General features: G+C 41.1%; 2 protein-coding genes across 2 annotated transcripts; both read right to left on the reverse strand.

The window, feature by feature from the left end:
• Nucleotides 1-5234: 5234 nt before the first annotated feature.
• Nucleotides 5235-6240, reverse strand: LOC131513400 (putative olfactory receptor 2B8). The gene has a single exon (XM_058732586.1). It carries the CDS (start codon nt 6178-6180, stop codon nt 5236-5238), a length of 945 nt encoding a protein of 314 aa, XP_058588569.1. The 5' UTR covers nt 6181-6240; the 3' UTR covers nt 5235.
• Nucleotides 6241-19074: 12834 nt separating this feature from the next.
• On the reverse strand, nt 19075-20010 carry LOC131513401 (olfactory receptor 2W3-like). The gene has a single exon (XM_058732587.1). It carries the CDS (start codon nt 19993-19995, stop codon nt 19075-19077), a length of 921 nt encoding a protein of 306 aa, XP_058588570.1. The 5' UTR covers nt 19996-20010.
• Nucleotides 20011-20241: the final 231 nt, after the last annotated feature.

The raw sequence follows: 20241 nt of genomic DNA on the forward strand, positions 1-20241 counted from the left end.
TCCATTTCAAGTTAATTTTTGAGCATTGTGCTATAGGTCTCCAATTTCATTTCTCAGAATGTATTTACCCACCTTCTCGTGACGATTTATTAAAGAGACTGTGTTTCCTCATGAATATTCCTGACTCCTTTTTCAAATATTAGTAGTCCGTATGTGGATGGGTTTATTTCTGTGCTCTTAATTGGTGTATGTGTCCACTTCTTGAGCTAGTAACATGCTGTTTGATTCCTAGATATTTATAATATGGTTTGAATCAGGAAGTAGGATGCCTCCAGCTTTGTTCTTATTTGTTGGAGTGGCTTTGCCAATTGGGATTTTGTGGCTCCATACGGATTTCAGGATTGGTTTTTACTCTATCTGTGAAATATGCCGCTCAAATTTTGATAGGGATTGCAATGAATCTAGAGATGATTTTGAATACTGGGAAAATTGTTCAGTATTAGTATTTTAAAATATAGTTTATTTTCAAGTTGGCTAATATACAGTGTATACAGTGTGCTCTTGGTTTCAGGGGTAGATTCCCATGATTCATTGCTTACATGCAACACCCAGTGCTCATCCCAAAAGTGCCCTTCTCAATGCCCAATTCATGAACACAGGGATATCTTAATTCTCTTCTATTTGTTTCATCAACTTATGTAGTTTTAAGTGTAGAGTTATTTTGCCTCCTTGGTTAAATTTAATCCTATGTATTTTATGGTTTTTGATGCTATTGTGAATGTGGGATGAAAAAAATCTTTTCACGTTTTTGGAAATGGCAAGACTTAATTCTTTTTATTGCTGAGTACTATTCCATTGTCTGTGTGTGTTTGTGTGTGTGTGTGTGTGTGTGTGTGTGTATACACACACAACAGTTTCTTTTTTTTTTAATTTAATTTCATTTTTTTAACTATACATCCAAATTAGTTAGGGTATAGGGAAACAGTGATTTCAGGAGTAGATTCCTTAATGCCCCTTACCCATTTAGTCCATCCCCCCACCAACAACCCCTCCGGCAACCCTCAGTTTGTTCTCCATATTTATGAGTCTCTTCTGTTTTCTCCCCCTCCCTGCTGTTAGACTATTTTTGTTTCCTTTCCCTTATGTTCATCTGTTTTGTCTCTTAAATTCCTAATATGAGTGAAGTCATATGATTTTTGTCTTTCTCTGACTGATTAATTTCACTTAGCATAATACCCTCCAGTTCCATCCACGTAGTTACAAACGGCAAGATTTCATTCCTTTTGATTGTGAAGGAATACTCCATTGTATATATATACCACATCTTCTTTATCCATTCATCCATCAATGGACATTAGGGACCTTTCCATACTTTGGCTATTGTAGAGAGTGCTGCTATTAACATGGGGGTGCATGTGTCCCTTCGAAACAGCACACCTGTATCCCGTGCATAAATGCCTAGTAGCTCAATTGCTGGGTCGTAGGGTAGTTCTATTTTTAGTTTTTTGAGGAACCTCCTTACTGTTTTCCAGAGTGGCTGCACCAGCTTGCATTGCCACCAACAATGCAAAAGAGATCCTCTTTCTCCGCATCCTGGCCAACATCTGTTGTTGCCTGAGTTGTTAATGTTAGCCATTCTGTCAGGTATAAGCACCACAGTCTTTATCCATTCATTCATCTTCTTTATTCATGCAAATGTTTATGGCCATTTGGGCTGTTTCCATAATTTGGCTATTGTTGATAGCACTGCTATAAACATTGGGGTACATATGCCCCTAAAATTAACACTCTTGCATCCTGTGGATAAATTCCTACTAGTGCTATTACTGGGTCATAGGGTAATTCTATTTCTAACTTTTTGAGAAATCTCCACAGTGTTTTCCAGAGTAGCTACACCAGTTTGCATTCCCACCAGCAGTACAAGAGATTCCCTTTTCTCCACATCCTTGCCAACATCTGTTGTTTCCTGTCTTGTTAATTTTAGCCACTCTGACAGGTGTGAGGTGGTATCTCATTGTGGTTTTCATTTGTATTTCCCTGATGATGAGCAATGATGAGCATCTTATATGTGTCTTTTAGCCATCTGGATGTCTGTTTTTGAGAAGTGTCTGTTCATGTCTTTTGCCCATTTCTTAGCTGGATGACTTGATTTTAGGTGTTGAGTTTGATAAGTTTTTTATAGATTTTGGATACTAACCCTTTATCTCGTATGTTGTTTGCAAATACCTCCACCCATTCTGTTTGTTACCTTTTAGATTTGTTGATTTTTTTTCCTTCGCTGTGCAGAGGCTTTTTATCTTGATGAGGTCCCAATAGTTCATGTTTACTTTTGTTTCCCTTGTTTCTGGAGACATGTCTAGTAAGAAGTTGCTGCAGCCTAGGTTAAAGAGGTTGTTGTCTGCTTTCTCCTCTAGTATTGTGATGGTTTCCTGTCTCACATTTAGGTCTTTCATCCTTTTTAAGTTTATTTTTGTGCATGGTGTAAGAAAGTGGTCCAGGTTCATTTTTCTGCATGTCACTGTCCAGTTCTCCCAACACCATGTGCTGAAGAGACTGTCTTTTTTTCCACTGGATATTCTTTCCTGCTTTATTGAATCCACTGAAACTTATGGAAAGCTTAGGAAAGAAATTAAAGAAGACGCAAAGAAATGGAAAAACATTCCATTCTTGTGAATTACTAGAGCAAATACTGTTAAACTGTAGTTACTACCCAAAGCAATCTACACATTCAATGCTATCCCTATCAAAATTACACCAGCATTCTTCACAGAGCAAGAACAAACAATTCCAAAATGTGTGAAACCAGAAAAGATGCCAAATAGCCAAAGTAATGTTGGAAGAGATACCTATAGCTGGAGGCAGCACAATTCCAAACTTCAAGCTGTATTACAACACTGTTAACATTAAGACAGTATGGTACTGGCACCAACACAGACATACAGATCAATGCACCCGACTAGAGAAGGCAGAAATGGACCCACAAATCAATGGCCTATTAATCTTCAACCTACCAGGAAAGATATCCAGTTGAAAAAAGAGAGTCTCTTCAGCAAATGCCTGGACTTTCCGTACTATGTTCTGTAAGAGTAATGAGGGTGGGCATCCTTGTCTTGTTCTGATTTTAGAGGAAAAGCTTTCAAACTTTTGCCACTGAGTATGTTACCACAAGTTTCTCATATATGGCCTTTCTTATGTTGAAGCACATTCCATCTACAACTAATTTGTTGAGAGTGTTTACCATGAAAATATATCATGTTTTCTCAAATGCCTTACTGCTTCTATTGAGAAAAACATACGTTTTTTATTCCACTCTACTCATATGATATATTGCATTGACTGATTTGTGTATGTTTCTTTGTCCTGTATTCCTACTACACCCCTCTTGATCATGGTGTTTGAAACTAAATGTGCTGCTGAATTTGATTTATCAATATTTTGTTGAAAATTTTGCATCTGTATTTTGCAGAGATACTGGTCTATAGGCTTCCTTCTTTTTTTCTTTGTATGATTTATCTGTGTTTTACATAAGGTTAATGCTAATCTTGTGAAATGTGTTTGGAAGTGTTTTGCCCCTTCAATTTCTTTGAAGAGTTTGAGAAGGATTGGTGCTAGTTGTTTTATAAATGTTTATGAGGGAAGAGGTAACTATATTTGTATCAGACAAAATAGACTTTAAGCTAAAAATGAAAACAAATGATAAAAACTTCAGTATACAAGGGGGTCAATTCATCAAGAAGATATAACAAGGGTAAATATATGGGAACCAACACGGAAGCACCCAAATAAATTAGGCAAATGCTAACAGTTATGAAGAGAAAAATAGACAACAATATAATAACAGTAGGGACTTCAATATTCTAATATTAACAATGGACAAATCATTCATGCAAAATGCAAAATGCAAAAATGCATATTCTTACCAAGCACACCAGGAACATTCTCCAGGATAGACCATAAGATAATGTATATAACAAGCGTTTGCAAATTGGGGGAAATTGCCCTCATGCAAGTGTCTTTTTTGATCATATCCCTATGAAAATGAAAATCGACAACGAAGGAAAGCCAAAAAAAAAAAAAAAAGGAAAGCTCAATTTTGCATATATGTAAAAATTAAATAACATACCTCCCTGAAACCAATGTGTCAAAGACATCAAAGGGAAATCAAGTAACATCTTGAAAAAACGAAAAGAAAACACTATTTACCAAATTTATGGGATGCTGCTAAAGCAATGCTAAAGGAAAGTTTACAGCATTTAAAGGACTACAGTAAGAAAAACATTCTTAAACAAATAACCTGGCTTTACTCCTCCAAGAACTAGGAAAAGACCAAAATAAGCTCCAAGTTAGCAGAAGGAAAGAAATAACCAAGATCGAGCTGAAATAAATGAAATGGACACCATAAAACAATTGCAAATCAACTTAGAAGGAAGAAGAGAACCAGAACTCACTGTACAAATGATCTTCTTTTGAGGTCTTCGAAGGAAAGTTAGGTAAGGTTCATTCTACTAGACTAAATATTATTAAGGTCATAAGCACTGTGTAGTCTACTGGTTCACTACACTGGAAAGAAGTAACATAGCTCAGTTGCAATACAAAGCCAATCACGTGTGAAAGGAACACAAATCTTTATGTGATTATTTAGTATCATACTATTCTGATCATATCGGGTTTGCTTCAAACCCATTAAAATTAAGTGATTCGAAGCACATCATGCACACGAGAGTGGAAGTAGCTTCAGGGTAAAGTCTGATGACATTTCCCATGTTGTACACCTTCTATCAACCGCGCTCAGATCCATGATCAGAATATAAGCACAACCCCGAATTCTCCTCCCCCACGTCTCCTTCCAATCGTGACTCTTCTGGGCAACCACCATTCTGGCTTCCAATACCACAGATTCATTGTGCCTGCTTTTGAATTTCACATGAATTAAAAATAAATTTTATACCATTCAATTCGAACAGTATGAACTGTTTTGCAGCTGGCTTCCTTCACTCAGCAGTGTGCTTGCAAGAGGCATTCATGCTGATGTATGTAGCTATTATTTGTTGATTCTCATTATTGTATACATTCCAATAGAGGATACATCATAGTTATTTTTACATTCTTTTATTGAACCCATGTTCTCCCCACGAGAATATTGAGCTCCATGGAGACAGGGCTGAGTGTTGTGATTGCTGATCACAGTCGAGGTCAGTGGAACAATGGCCTAGACAGAGGAGGTGCTTTATAAGGATTTGTTGACTTCAGTGACAACCGGGTTGTAGTCACCACCCAGAATCTGCAAACCCTGTATTAGCTCCCTCTGGAGCCTGTGGTTCCTCTCAGCAGTCTCCTCAGCGCCCCCTTGACCTCCTTGTTCCTCAGAGTGTAAATGAGGGGATTCAGTAGGGGAGTCACCAGAGTGTAGAAGAGCGCAATGCTTTTGTTGACATCCTGCGAGTAGCTGGAGGGAGGCTGGAGGTACATGGAGATGAGCGTGCCAAAGAAGATGACCACCACCATCAGGTGGGAACCGCAGGTTCCGAAGGCCTTCCGCCTGCCCCGGGCCGACTTGATCTTCAGGACGGCCCTGGTGATGTGGCCGTAGGACACTAAGATGAGCGACAGAGGCACCACGAGGAAGAAGACACTGACCGCGAAGAGTTCAGCCTCGTTGAAGGAGGTGTCGGCGCAGGCCAGCTTGAGCATCACCGGCACTTCACAGAAGAAATGGTCCACCTGGTTTCTCCCGCACAGGGGCAGGGTCATGGTCAGGGCCGTCTGTAGCACCGAGTTGCCGAACCCTGTGAGCCAAGCAGTTAGGACCAGGCGCAGGCAGAGCTGCGGGTGCATGATGATCAGGTAGTGCAGTGGGCGGCACACGGCGGCGTAGCGGTCATAGGCCATGACCGACAAGAGCACACACTCCACGCCCCCGAGCCCCAGGGCGATGAGGAGCTGGCTCACGCAGCCGCCATAGGTGATAGTCTTGTCCCGCCCCTTGAGGTTGGCCAGAGTCTGAGGGACGGTGCAGGTGGTCAGACACAGGTCCATGAAAGAGAGGTTGGAGAGGAAGCAATACATGGGGGTGTGCAGGCGAGGGTCCCGCAGCGACAGGAGTATAATGGTGCCATTGCCTAGGCAGCTCAGGACGTAGCCCATCAGGATGACCACAAAGAGAGGCGTCTCCAGCTTTGGCCTGTCGGAGAAGCCCAGGAGGAGGAATCCTGAGGAGGTGCTGCCATTCGCTCTTTCCATGGCACTCAGTCTGCACAGTTAGCAGGACTCCCTGTTTTCTCTTGCAGCTTCAGTCCAGCCCTGTTTTCCCAGAGTGGGCGCGTGGAGTCTGGGTGGAGGCCTGAGAGTTTGCACACACCCTTCCTTGCTGGGGAGCGACGGGGTGATAAACAGCCCCTGAACGGGAGCATCTTCTGTGTTTCAGGCACTGCCCTAGACGTGGGTGCACTTTCTCCCAGTGACTGTCTGAGGTTGGCACGTTCCTGATCTCTGTTGACTGGATGAGCGAGGTGAGTGTGAAGGAGGTTCAGTAAGTTTCCCAGGGGCACTCACCAGGGTTCAGACTGACTCCCCAACCTGGGCTTTTGAGCAGCAGGGACAGTGTCTTTTCGTGAATGCATGAACACTGAAGGTAACTGTAGTTTCTCAAAAAAATTAATCTAGTCGTTCTGAGTAAGGTGCAAATTTGCACTGTCCCTTCCCTCTATGTTTGTTTGCCATCAAGAATTGAAATACATGCGTCTCGCTCCCCTACTTCTAATTTGTGGGGAGAAAAAATGTGTTTTCTGAAAGTGCCTAGAGAGAGAAATTTCCCATTACCAATTTTATACAAGGGGAACAATACATTTTGATGCATAAACTAATGAACGCTGGGAATGGAGCCTGAAATCGTGGTTATGATTGGGAAGCATCTATTGGAAATGATTGAAGAATTCATCGTGCCCAGTGTTCACTTTGCAGGATGACTAAGCCTGACTAATTATCACTGACAGCAATTTCAGTAACATAGCAGGAAATCATCAATCCAATGTTTCATTTTCTTTTGTCTCACATTACAACTCCCTTTCCAACTTTTTTAGTGTAGTGGAGAAATATTTTTTACAGCATCTCAGTCTGTACTTCCTATAAATGCCAACGTCACGTGAATCATTCTGTTTCCAGCAAAATAACTGGGCTTGCTCTTAGAAATAACCTCCCTTCCCCCTATGCCATGTGAGGCAAGTTTAATAGTAAATACAACCTGGACAAGAGTAATATCTCATGAAGAGATTGAAAAGAATCTGGCATGTACTAGAGTCCCAAACAGTCTTTGTTGAATGAATCACAATAGGAAAGAAGATTATGAACTTGAACAGGCTATTGAATGTGAGTCTAGGGTTTATAGACACTCAGAGACAATAGCAAAGCAAAGGATCCTGAACAAGTAGATAGTCTTGATTATTCAAATTCTAGGATTTTTTCCCCAAAAGCTAGGTTGTATGGAACCTTGCAGAACTCTATATTTTTAAATGTAACTTTTCCAGTAGCAAAATCAATGACGAGCCAAGCGGAGCTTCAGTCACCTCTCTATTATGCTTCCTTTAGGATTCTTGGTCCATTTATCCTTTTATTCCTAAATCCTCTCACTGCTTGTTTGGCTGTTGTTGCTGTGTTGCTGAAGGGTAAAATGAATTTGAGAAAATAAGTTTAAAAATGCAGTAAAGTAAGAAACAGAATACCAGGATCATAAGTATAAGTCTACCACTAATAACCTTTGAGATTCTCAAGACTACACTCCCACCCCAACTGCCCCCTTCAAATAAATGACATAATGTTTCTAGCTTTCAATAAGAAATAGGAGTTATGGGGGCGCCTGGGTGGCGCAGTCGGTTAAGCGTCTGACTTCAGCCAGGTCACGATCTCGCGGTCCGTGAGTTCGAGCCCCGCGTCAGGCTCTGGGCTGATGGCTCGGAGCCTGGAGCCTGTTTCCGATTCTGTGTCTCCCTCTCTCTCTGCCCCTCCCCCATTCATGCTCTGTCTCTCTCTGTCCCAAAAATACAAATAAAAAACGTCGAAAAAAAAAATTTAAGAAATAGGAGTTATGATGATTTTAGCTCTTTGTCGAACCCTGGGAGGTTTATGTTCCAAAAGATCCATTGTCTCATATTGAAGAAGCTTCCTCAGTCCTTGCTTGTCTGTAGCAACAGCCTGGCTCTTAACGTCTATATCTTCCACATGATCAGGCCTTGGTCCAAAATATGCAGAATCATACAAAGGGCACTAGTCAGTAGAATTTGTCACATGTTATTGGGACTTACCTCTGCGTCTTCCCTCTATCCATATGCTGTAAGTATGAGAGAAGGGGCTTCTGCAGGCCATCGTGGTGCCCAGAAGAAGGCTCCCACAGGGTTTACAATATTTCTGGGAGATCAACAAAACAGCTCATCACTCAGCCAAGAACTTGATTCTCAATGATTTTGTTCTTCTCAGTGATGCAGAGAAAGTGATCGGAACCGAGAAAACATATATTCTGCTAGGAAGTGTGTAAAATGCATCGTGCCTAGAAGGGAAGAATTAAGTTGACATAAACATTTTCACATGAATTTCCATATGCTGTATTATTTTCCTAGTCTTGATAACCAAGGTCTAACCAGGACTAACCAGGTCCGTCCTCAGGACAGCAGGAATGCACTGTCTCATATGTCAGGAGGACACAAGTCCAACACGAAGATACTGGCAGGGCTTCTGAAACCTGTCAGGGAGAATATACATCTTTGGACCTTTCTAGTCTCTGGTGGCTCTTTTGCTGGCAGTTCTGGGGTTTCGTTGAGTTGTGGCTGCAGGATTTCAACTACTGCCTCTGTAGGCAGATGGCATTCTCCTTCACCTGTCTACTCTGTCCTTCTTATAGAAATACCAGTCACTTTGTGTTAGAGCACGCCCTGATGAGTGTAACCTCATCTGAACTTGAATATGTTTGCAGGAACCTTGTTTTCACATAAAGTCCCATATTAATCTGAACTGAGGTTTAGGGTTTCAACCACTTTTCTGGTGGGGGAGGTTTGCAAGGGTCACAATTCAACCGAATTGCAATAGTAGAATATACATATGCCTGTGAAATGATAACAGTTCTTTATTATAAATAAACACCTGCATGCAGTGGTAAGACCAAGATGCGGCTCTGAGTTCTATCTGATTTCAAGTTCTCGTATTCTCTTATTCCTGGAGCAGAAGCCTACAGTAGTGGGAAACACTGACTCCCCGTATCTGGCATGAATATCCAATGAAGGCAATTGTCCTATAGACCTGTTTGTTACACTCACAGATCTGAAACATAAACACAGATTCCATGCTTGTGGGATCTGCCACCGAGCATTTGGTTTGAGCTGGAAGAGAAAACACTTACAGTCTTTCACTCTCTCCAGTGAAGTGGTAATCAGCTAACCTGGAGGTCACATTGCTCCTCCATCTAGAACTTACTGTCGGGAAAGAGCAACTCACCCACAGACACCAGTTCTGCAGGCAGCACCATCAACTTCCTGGGTGTAAGGAATCAGCAGCAAAGGAAAGAATCTCACATCTTCTTAGTAACATTTGAATGAGCGTTAGAGTGAGAGCATGGCCTCTCTTTCCAAGGAAGAATAACAAAGATAACAGATATCCACCTGACTTTTGGAAGCAGCCACTGGTCTTTGAAGAACCACTACAGTTGTATGAAGTGAAGAGATTGGCATATGGATGGGAAAGGGAAGGTCCTGCAGATGAAAGTATATGACCACTGTCCCCGTGAAAGCTAGGACACTTAGACACTTCCCAGTGGTGTGTGGTCATTGATCTGTAGGAAAGTGTTAGGGGATCTAATAGGTAGAACAGAACCCTTAGAATAAAAACAGATTCGTGAATTTACAATATGGCAACTTTCAACAGGACAAACCTTGAGAATGGTGACTCTGAGAGGCAAGGGCAGACACAATTACTCACTGCTCAGGCTCTGTTCAAGGTAGTAACGCTTCTCTCCATCATTACTGTTAGCATAGGTTCTGTCATCCCCAGGGTTTACCTGGAAGATCGTCCACTCATTGCAGAGTGTTTTGGCACATGCGAGGAGGTGTAGTTGAGCGTGGACGGTGGGGCCTGCAGCTAAACACACTTTGGAATCTGCCCATGAATGAAAGGGCTAGTATTATATCTGAGGGATGTTTTTTTGTAAGCCACCAAAGTCAAAGTACGTGCTCTAGGGACTGAGGATGTGTGTATTTTTAGTGGCCCCAGGAGGGTCCTGCCCAATGTAAGTCATTAGCCTCAGTCGAAGTATACAGAGTTTGGCTCCCCAGAGGCAGCCAAAGAGGAAGGGAGGCTCTGGAGATGAGCAGGTAGTCAATCTTTTCCCACCAAATTGACTAGGAGTGAAACGACTGTCTCTTCCTAACTTCCATTTACCAGTACTATTTAATACTATTGGTTACACTACTTTTTGTTAGGTACAATTTTGAGGTACAAGTTGAGGTACAATTTTCATACAACGTACTTTTAGTTTGAGGCATACAACGTAATGATTCGATCCTGGTATATATTGTGGAATGATCACCACAAGAAGTCTGGGTAACATCTGTTCCTGCACATAGTGGCCTTTTGTTCTTGTGAGGAAAACTTCTAAGATCTCTTCTCTTAGCAATTTACGAGTATACAAGATAGTGTTATTGACTGTAGCTCCCATACTGTACATTATATCCCCAGGGCCAGTCTTTAGAGTCCCCCCCTTGTTTTCAGAACTGTCATCTTTTCCTACTTAGAAGAAGAAATTCCTGAGCCTTTCCCCCTCATGTTAGTCATATCCTTTCTTTGTTACTGAGTCACTGAAGAAAATTATTTTCCAATGGTGTAATCAACTCTATTACCTTCCAACTTTATGAGACCTTTTTACCCTGTTATCTCTCTTCGTTCTTCAACTTCTTATATCCCACTATCTGTTTGTTCATCATCTAAACATATGCTCCTCTATCCTATAAGAAAAATAAAATTGGACTTAAAACCCTCTCTCTGCCCCATTTTCTTCTAGCTGTTGTCTTCCATTAATTTCATCTTTTTGTGACTGGACACAAACTATTCATGCTTTTTATCCTTCTATCATCACTTCCAAATGTTCTTTGTTCCTTCTCCCCCTACCACTCTGTTGAAGCGGTTTTCTGTAAAACCTTTACTGTTCTTCCATTGCACAAAGCAGATGAGCTCACCGTTGTCTTACTTGGTGTAATATGGCGTCCCATCCTTCATGAAACTGTGCTGTCCATTGGCTTCTCTCTCTTTTCCTGTTATTTTGTGGGCCCTTGATTCTCAGCTCTTTCTCCCTGGGCACAAACTTCAATGTTTTGCTTTCCTAACGTTCTATCCTTGCTTCTCTTCTCTCTCTACGCTGTTTCTGAGATATTTTGTCTTTTCTATGGCTTGAACTACCGTCTATCTAGAAATCTCTGTTGATAAATCTGCAATCCACATCCACAGTTTAGACCCCCTCTTGAGTTCCATCCTAAAACAAATGGAATCTTGGCTATATACATGTGGATTATTTGTGAACTGTAAAATTTCTGATGTTTCATGTTCTGAAAACAATTGCCATTCTACAGGTTAGAATTTCAGAATCTCAATACCAAACCGACAGCAACCTTAGTGAGAACCCCCTGAACTATTTTTTGAAATTAATTTATTTAATTTGAGAGAAAGAGATAAAGCATTATCTAGGAAGGGGCAGAGATAGAGCAGGGGAGAGAGAGAACTCCAAGCAGGCTCCATTCCATCAGCACGGAACCCAATGCAGGGCTCGATCGTGAACCATGGGATCATGACCTGATCTGAAACAAAGAGTCTGACACTTAACCATCTGAGCCATCCAGGTGCCCTCCCCTTAATTATTCTTGAGTCTTCCCTCCGTTTTCATCCTAACACGGAACCTAAGCCTTGTTCATTTTCTCTGACATATTTTTAGAATACATTCACTCTCCAGAACACATTTTCCATTTGTTATCAATGTGTCAGTAAGATCTTTTTCTCCTTGCCAAACCATTTATCTCTTAAGAGATCTTGTAACCAAACCAACTCTAAACTTCTACAACATTATCTGAATTATTTTTCCTCAAAGCAACACAACCACATCATTCCTTGCTTAAAAATACTTTTGGCAACCATTGTCTGCAAGATTAAATAAAAAGCACACCTTTTTATACATACACATATGAAGGTGTATTTGTTCTATGGACCCTCTAGTTGTGGGAAAAAACCCACAATGTATTAATCACTGGATACACCATATCAGCTTGGGGCCAGCATTCTATTATGCATTTATTATTCTATTACTTTGCTTCATTTGAAAGGTACTATTTTCCCATACACCATGTTCCATTACTAATTCAAGACGTTGCTCAAGGATCATGTCCTTTTTCTCTGTTATTTTTAATAAGTGGTTTTTATTATGCAAAAATTTCACATCCCCCATATATAAACTTTGCTATAATGGTTCTTTTTTTTAATATGAAATTTCTTGTCAAACTGGTTTCCATACAACACCCAGTGCTCTTCCCAACAGGTGCCCTCCTCAATGCCCATCACCCAGCCTCCCCTCCCTCACACTCCCCATCAACCCTCAGTTTATTCTCAGTTTTTAAGAGTCTCTTATGGTTTGCTTCTCCCTCTCTTAACTTTTTTTTTTCCTTCCCCTCCCCCATGGTCTTCTGTTAAGTTTCTCAGGATCCACATAGGAGTGAAAACATATGGTGTCTGTCTTTCTCTGTATGACTTATTTCACTTAGCATAACACTCTCAGTTCCATCCACGTTGCCAGAAAAGGCCATATTTCATTCTTTCTCATGGCCAAGTAGTATTCCATTGTGTATATAAACCACAATTTCTTTATCCATTCATCAGTTGATGGACATTTAGGCTCTTTCCATAATTTGGGTATTGTTGAAAGTGCTGCTATAAACATTCGGGTACAAGTGCCCCTGTGCATCTGCACTCCTGTATCCCTTGGGTAAATTCCTAGCAGTGCTATTGCTGGGTCATAGGGTAGATCTATTTTTAATTTTTGAGAAATCTCCACACTGTCTTCCAGAGTGGCTACACCAGTTTGCATTCCCACAAATAGTGCAAGAGGGTTCCCATTTCTCCACAACCTCTCCAGCCTCTATAGTCTCCTGATTTGTTCATTTTAGCCACTCTGACTGGCATGAGGTGATATCTTAGTGTGGTTTTGAATTGTATTTCCCTGATGATGAGTGATGTTGAACATTTTTTTATGTGTCTCTTCGCCATCTGGGTGTCTTCTTTGGAAAAGTATCTGTTCATGTGTTTTGCCCCTGTCTTCACTGGATTATTTGTTCTTGAGGTGTTGATTATCTTAAGTTCTTTATAGGTTTTGGATACTAACCGTTAATCCGATATGTCATTTCCTAATATCTTCTCCAATTCCATTGCTTGTCTTTTAGTTTTGTTGATTGTTTCCTTTGCAGTGCAGAAGGTTTTTATCTTGATGAGGTCCCAATAGTTCATTTTTGCTTTTAATTCCCTTGCTTTTAGAGACAAGTTGAGCAACAAATTGCTGCAGCTTAGGTCAAAGAGGTTGCCTGTTTTCTCCTCTAGGATTTTGATGGCTTCCTATCTTATGTTTAGGATTTTCATCCATTTTGAGTTTATTTTTTGTATGGTATAAGAAAGTGTTCCAGGTCCATTCTTCTGCGTGTTCCTGTCCGGTTCTCCCAGCACCATTTGCTAAAGAGACTGTCTTTTTTCCATAGGATGCTCTATCCTGCTTTGTCAAAATTACTTGGCCATAGATTTGTGAGTCCAATTCTGGGTTCTCTATTCTGTTCTATTGGTCTATGTGTCTGTTTTTGTGCCAGTACCCTACTGTCTTGATGACTACAGCTTTGTAGTAGAGGCTAAAGTCAGGAATCGTGATGCCTCCCCCTTTGGTTTTTTTTTTCAACATAAGTTTGGCTATTTGGGGTCTTTCGTGTTTCTGTACAAATTTTAGGGTTGTTTGTTCCTGTTCTGAGAAGAATGCCAGTGCAATTTTGATTGGGATTGCATCGAATGTGTAGATTGCTTTGGGTGGAGTTGACATTTTAACAATATTTGTTGTTCCAATCCATGAGCATGGAATGTTGTTCCATTCCTTCAAGTATCCTTCAGATGCTTTCATAAGTTTTCTATAGTTTTCAGCATACAGGCATTTTACATCTTTGGTTAAGTTTATTCCTAGGTATTTTATGGTTCCTGATGTAGTTGTAAATGGGACTGATTTCTTGATTTCTCTTTTGCTGCCTCACTATTGGTGTATAGAAATGCAACTGATTTCTGTACATTGATTTTCTATCCTGCAACTTTGCTGAATTCATGGATCAGCTCTAGCAGGTTTTCCATGAGGAGTATCATGTCCACTGTGAAAAGTAAAAGTTTGACATCTTCTTTGCTAATTTGGATGCCTTTTATTTCATTTTGTTGTCTGATTCCTGAGGCTAGGACTTGCAACACTATGTTAAACAGCAGTGGTGAGAGTGGACATCACTGTCGTGTTCCTGATCTTAGGGGGAAAGTTCTCAGTTTTTCCCCATTGAGGATGATATTAGCTGTGGGCTTTTCATATATGGCTTTTATCATGTTTAGGTATGTTCCTTCTATCCCGACTTTCTTGAGGGTTTTTATTAAGAAAGAATGCTGTATTTTATCAAGTGGTTTTTCTGCATCGATTGTCAGGATCATATGGTTCTTATTCTTTCTTCTACTGATCTGATGTATCACACCAATTGACTGGCAAGTATTGAACCTGTCCTGCAGCCCAGGATTGAATCCCACTTGATCATGGTGAATAATTCTTTTAATATACTGTTGAACTCAATTTGCTAGCATCTTGTTGAAAATTTTTGCATCCGTGTTCATCAGCCATATTGACCTGTAATTCTCCTTTTTAGTGGGTCTCTGTCTGGTTTGGGAATCTAGGTCATGCTGGTTTCATAGAATCAGTCTGGGAGCTTTCCTTCTATTTCTATATTTTGGAACCACCTGAGAAGGATAGTTATTAACTCCGTTTTAAATGTCTGGTAGAATTCCCCAGGAAAGCCATCTGGCCCAGGACTCATTTGTTGGGAGATTTTTGATAACTGATTCAATTTCCTTAGTGATTATGGGTCTGTTCAAATTTTCTATTTCTTCCCGTTTGAATTTTGGTAGTGTGTTGGTGTCTAGGAATTTGTCCATTTTTTCCAGGTTGTCCAATCTGTTGGCATATACTTTTTCATGGTATTCTCTAATAATTGTCTGTATTTGTGTGGTGTTAGTTGTGATCTCTCTCCTCTTTCAATCATGATTTTATCCCTTTGGGTTCTCTCTCTTTTCTGTTGGAGAACTCCAGCTAGGGGTTTATCAATTTTGTTTATTTCTTCCAAAATAACTCTTGGACTCATTGATTTCTTCTAGTGGCTTTATTTGGATTCCATATTGTTATTATTTCTGCTCTAATCTTTATTATTTCTCTTCTTCTGCATGCTTTGGGATTTCTTTGCTCTTCTGCTCCTAGTTCCTTTAGGTGTACAGTTAGGTTTTATATTTGGGATTTTTTTGTTTCTTGAGATAGGCCTGGATTGCAATGTATTTTCCTCCAGTACTGCCTTTGTTGCATTCCAAAGGGTTTGGACGGTCGTGTTTTCATTTTCATTTGCTTCCATATATATTTAAATTTCTTATTTAATTCCCAGTTGACCCATTCATTCTTTAGTAGGATGTTCTTTAACCTCCATACATTTGGAGTCTTTCCAAATTTTTTCTTGTGGTTGATTTCAAGTTTCCTAGCATTGAGATTATGATATGATCTCAATTATTTTATATTCATTGAGGGCTGTTTTGTGACCCAGTATGTGACCTATCTAGGAGAATGTTTCATGTGCACTCAAAAAGAATGTGTGTTCTGCTGCCTTTGGATGAAGAGTTCTGAATATATCTGTCCAGTCCATCTGGTCCAGTGTATCATTCAGGGCCATTGTTTCTTTATTGATTTTCTGCCTACATGATCTGTCCATTGTTGTAAGTGGAGTATTAAAGTCCCCTGCAATTACCATATTCTTACCAATAAGATTGCTATGTTTATGATTAACTGATATATATATTTGGAAGTTTCAAGTTGGGGGCATAAACATTTAAAATTTTTAACTCTTCTTGATAGACAGACCCCATAATTATGATATAATGCCTGTCTTCACCTCTTGTTACAGTCTTTATTTAAAAATCTAGTTTGTCTGATATAAGGATGGCTACTCCAGCATTCTTTTGACTTCAAGTAGCATGATAGATGGTTCTCCATCCCCTCACTTTCAAGCTGAAGGTGTCCTCAGGTCTAAAATTGACCTCTTGTAGACAGCATATGGATGGATTTTGTTTTCTATCCATTCTGATACCCTATGTATTTTGATTGGGGCATTTTAACCATGTACATTTAGAGCTATTATTGAAAGCTATGGATTTAGTGTCATTGTGTTATCTGTAGGTATCATGCTTCTGGTGATGTCTCTAGTCCTTTGTGGTCTTTGCAGTGTTCCACTCACAGAATCCCCTATAGGATCTCCTTCAGGGTTTGTTTAGTGGTCATGAACTCCTTCAGTTTTTGTTTGCCTGGGAAAGCCTTTATCTCTCCTTCCATTCTGAGTGACAGAATCCCTTGCTGGATAAAGGATTCTTGGCTGCATGTTTTTCCTATTCAGCACACTGAATATTTCCTGCCACTCCCTTCTGGCCTACGAAATTTCAGTGGACAGGTGTGTACTACCCTTATGCGTCTCCCCTTGTGGGTTAAGGCTCGTTTGTCCCTAGCTGCTTTCAGAAGTCTCTCTTTATATTTGTATTTGGCCATTTTCACTATCATATGCCATGGAGAAGGCCTATTCTTGTTGAATCTGAAGGGAGTTCTCTGTGCCTCCTGGATGTAGATGTCTTCCTTCCTTCCCAGATTAGGGAGGTTCTCAGCTATAATTTGTTCAGGTAAACCTTCTGCCCCTTTCTCAATCTCCTCCTCTTCCTCTGGAACTCTGATGACATGGAATATTACTACGATTCATTGAATCACCTAGTTGTCTAATTCTCCCCTCCTGGTCTCATATTTCTTATCTATGGTTTTCTCGGCTTCATCTTTTTCCATAACTTTACCTTCTGTTTCACTTAGTTTCCCCTCTGCTTCCTCCTTCCTTGCTGTCACTGCCTCTAGTTTATTTTACATGTCATTTACAGGATTTCTTAATTCATCATAACTCTTAGTTCCTTGAGGTCTGCAGCAATAGATTCTCTGCTGTCTCCTATGCTTTTTTCAAGCCCAGCAACTAATCTTATGGCTACTATTCTAAATTCTTGATCACATATATTGTTTTACATCTGTTGTTAGCAATTCTCTAGGTGTCATTTCTTCCTGGAATTTCTTTTGAGGAGAATTCTTACATTTCATATTGGCTAGTTTTCTGTCTTTTACTTGTTTTAATGGCTTGTTATGTGTCCTGCACTTGTGAGCACTACTATATTAAAAAGGGGCCATAATGCTATCTAAGGCCTGGCCCTTCAGGAGGTGTTTTTGGAGTGTATTGTGTGCTCTGTTGTTGTGACTCTGGTTGCTTTATGTCCCTACTTGTAGTGGCTTTTTGAACTTTCCACCAAGTGTGATTTGTTCATTAAAGTAACCCTGGAAAAAATTTAAAAGGTGGGAGGGGGGGATGGGGAGGGTGGAAGAAACCTTATCCCATACAAAGAGAAATGACAGGGGTGGGGAAAAAGAAAAGTAAAAAAAGAAAAAAAAAATTGACCCAGCAGAGAATCAGGGAAACTATGTAGCTTAATCCAGGGAGAGAGGAAAATAAAGAAGGTAATACAGAAGAGGTGTAAACAGAACAGATTAAAAATGTCTGCTTAAACAAACCAACAGCTAGACTTGAGAAAGGAAGAAATAAGAGGAAGAAGAGGAAGAAAACAATAATGTATATATAATAAGAATTGTTCAAGAATCAAGTCAGAAAATGCAAAAGTGCTGGACAGATATCTGATGGCGCCATGGAGCCGGTGACAGCGCTGACCTGGGGGAGGGGCCATCAAGTTCGGTCAGTGTCAATGCCGCTCCTGTGGATCTGCGGTTAGCAGGTGGGGTGCGGTCAGGGTTTGGTGTACGGGGTCCCACCTCCTCTGTGGCCCTGCTGCCCCATCCCTGAAGCCCCGGCGTGTGGTGATGGGGAGAAGAATGGTGCCACCCCAGTCTCTGCTCCCCAGACCTGTGGTTTTTCTCTCGTCCAGACCCAGTCCTGCACTTCCACTGCCGCTCTTTCTCTTCCCTGTGTCTCTCTGCAGAAGAGGTCCCTCCCCTCCGTGCCTACACCGCCTGTTTTATCTCCCCTAGTTCGCAGTCGTGCCCCTAGGCCCACCAGGCTGTCCCCATGGGTCCCTGAAAACATCTCTGTCACTCTGTAGCCAAGATGCCTGGAATTCCGAGCTTTCTGGCCTCAACATAGCTGTTTGAGGGACGAGAGAACTTCGGGTCCCCCTACTTCTCCTCCATGCTGACTCCCTCTCCTAACAGGAAGTGTGTCCAGGTGATTTTAATACAGCTGAGTGAAACAGTGTTCAGCTCAAATTATTTAAATGATATAGGCTGTGTCGAGGCTAATGGCTCTATCTTCTCCAGGCAGTGAAATTTAAAGATGTGAGAAGACAAAAGTCTTGTATTTGGCACTCCGTCAGCTCAATTCCGTGATAAAAATGACAATTATACAAAATACCAGTAAGCAAAAAATCATCAGATGATTTTATGTGTGCATAACTTCAGTCAGCCAATCCACAGTACTGAAGCATTGATTCACAGTTTTGTTGGATTTTAATTAGATGTGACCAGTTTGGAAAGGAGAAGGAAGGATGATTTCTAAGGTAGACATAAGATATTATGCAAATTAAAATTTATGTCTAACCTAGTTTATCCTGAGAATCTTACTGGGGCTTTATAATACTTATCCCCAAACTCCATTCCTGCGCATTTCTATTGGGTAGGTTGGAATGCTTAAATGAATCTTAAAATTACACTACAAGAATTATTTATTTCTGTTAACTAAGTAAAAGAAGCAGACAGGAAAAGTCACCGTCACCTTACTTTCTGGACACAAGTCTCCTCAAGGCACCCTTTACATCCTTATTTCTCAGTGTGTAGATGACAGGGTTCAACATGGGGGTCACCAAGTTGTAGAAGAGGGTAAGGAATTTCCCTGGGTCCTGAGAAGAATTATTTCCTGGTTGCATGTACATATAGATAATATTCCCATAGAACAAGGAGACCACGGTGAGGTGCGAGCCACACGTGTTGAAAGCCTTCCTTCTTCCCGTGGCTGACTTCATGTGCAGAACGGCCATGGCAATACAGCTGTAGGACACGAGGGTGAGGGCCAGGGGCACCAGGACAATCATTACCGATAAGATGAAAACAGTACTCTCCACAGCCACAGTGTCCACACAGGCAATTTTTATCAGAGCTGGCATCTCACACAGGAAATGCTTAACCTCACAGTTCCCGCATCGTGGCAGCCTCATGGTGACTGGGGACATAGCCAGGGAGTTGAGAAGTCCGACCCCCCAGGTCACGGATACCAGCTTCCAACAGAGCCGAGGGTGCATAATGATGGAGTAGCGGAGGGGCTTGCAGATGGCAGTGAAGCGGTCATAAGCCATGACTGCCAGGAGGACACATTCTGTGCCACCCAGCCCCAGGAACATGAAGAGCTGGATGGCACAACCTGTGTAACTGATGGTCTTGTCTGGACCACCCAAGTTGAAGAGCAGCTGGGGGACAGAACTGGTGGTGAAGCAGAGATCCAGGAAGGACAGGTTGGTTAGGAAGAAATACATGGGTGTGTGGAGGCAGGGGTCCAGGCGGGACACCAAGATAATGACGGTGTTGCCCACCAAGGTCACAAGGTAGAAGATGAGCACAAACACGAAGAGGGTCTGCTCTAGCTGGGGTCTGTCTGAGAAACCCAACAAGACGAACTGTTCCTGGCAGCTCTGGTTGGTCATGACCACGGACCATCAGTACAGGCCCGCAAGGAGGCAGACAGGTACACGCTGCTCTCTTAGTAAAGTAGGCTAAGGAACTGATGGAGACATGGGTCATAGCAAGTGCAAATAAGTACGTAAATTCCAACATTTTGTACAGACACTGACTGCATGTTTTAGGAAGGATATCTCTTTTTATTGGCCTCTTCGATTTCTTTTTGGATATCAAAAAAAAAAAAAGTACAGATCATTGTAGAATTTTTGGAA

The sequence above is a fragment of the Neofelis nebulosa genome, chromosome 6, assembly GCF_028018385.1.
Source record: "Neofelis nebulosa isolate mNeoNeb1 chromosome 6, mNeoNeb1.pri, whole genome shotgun sequence".
NCBI lineage: Eukaryota > Metazoa > Chordata > Mammalia > Carnivora > Felidae > Neofelis > Neofelis nebulosa.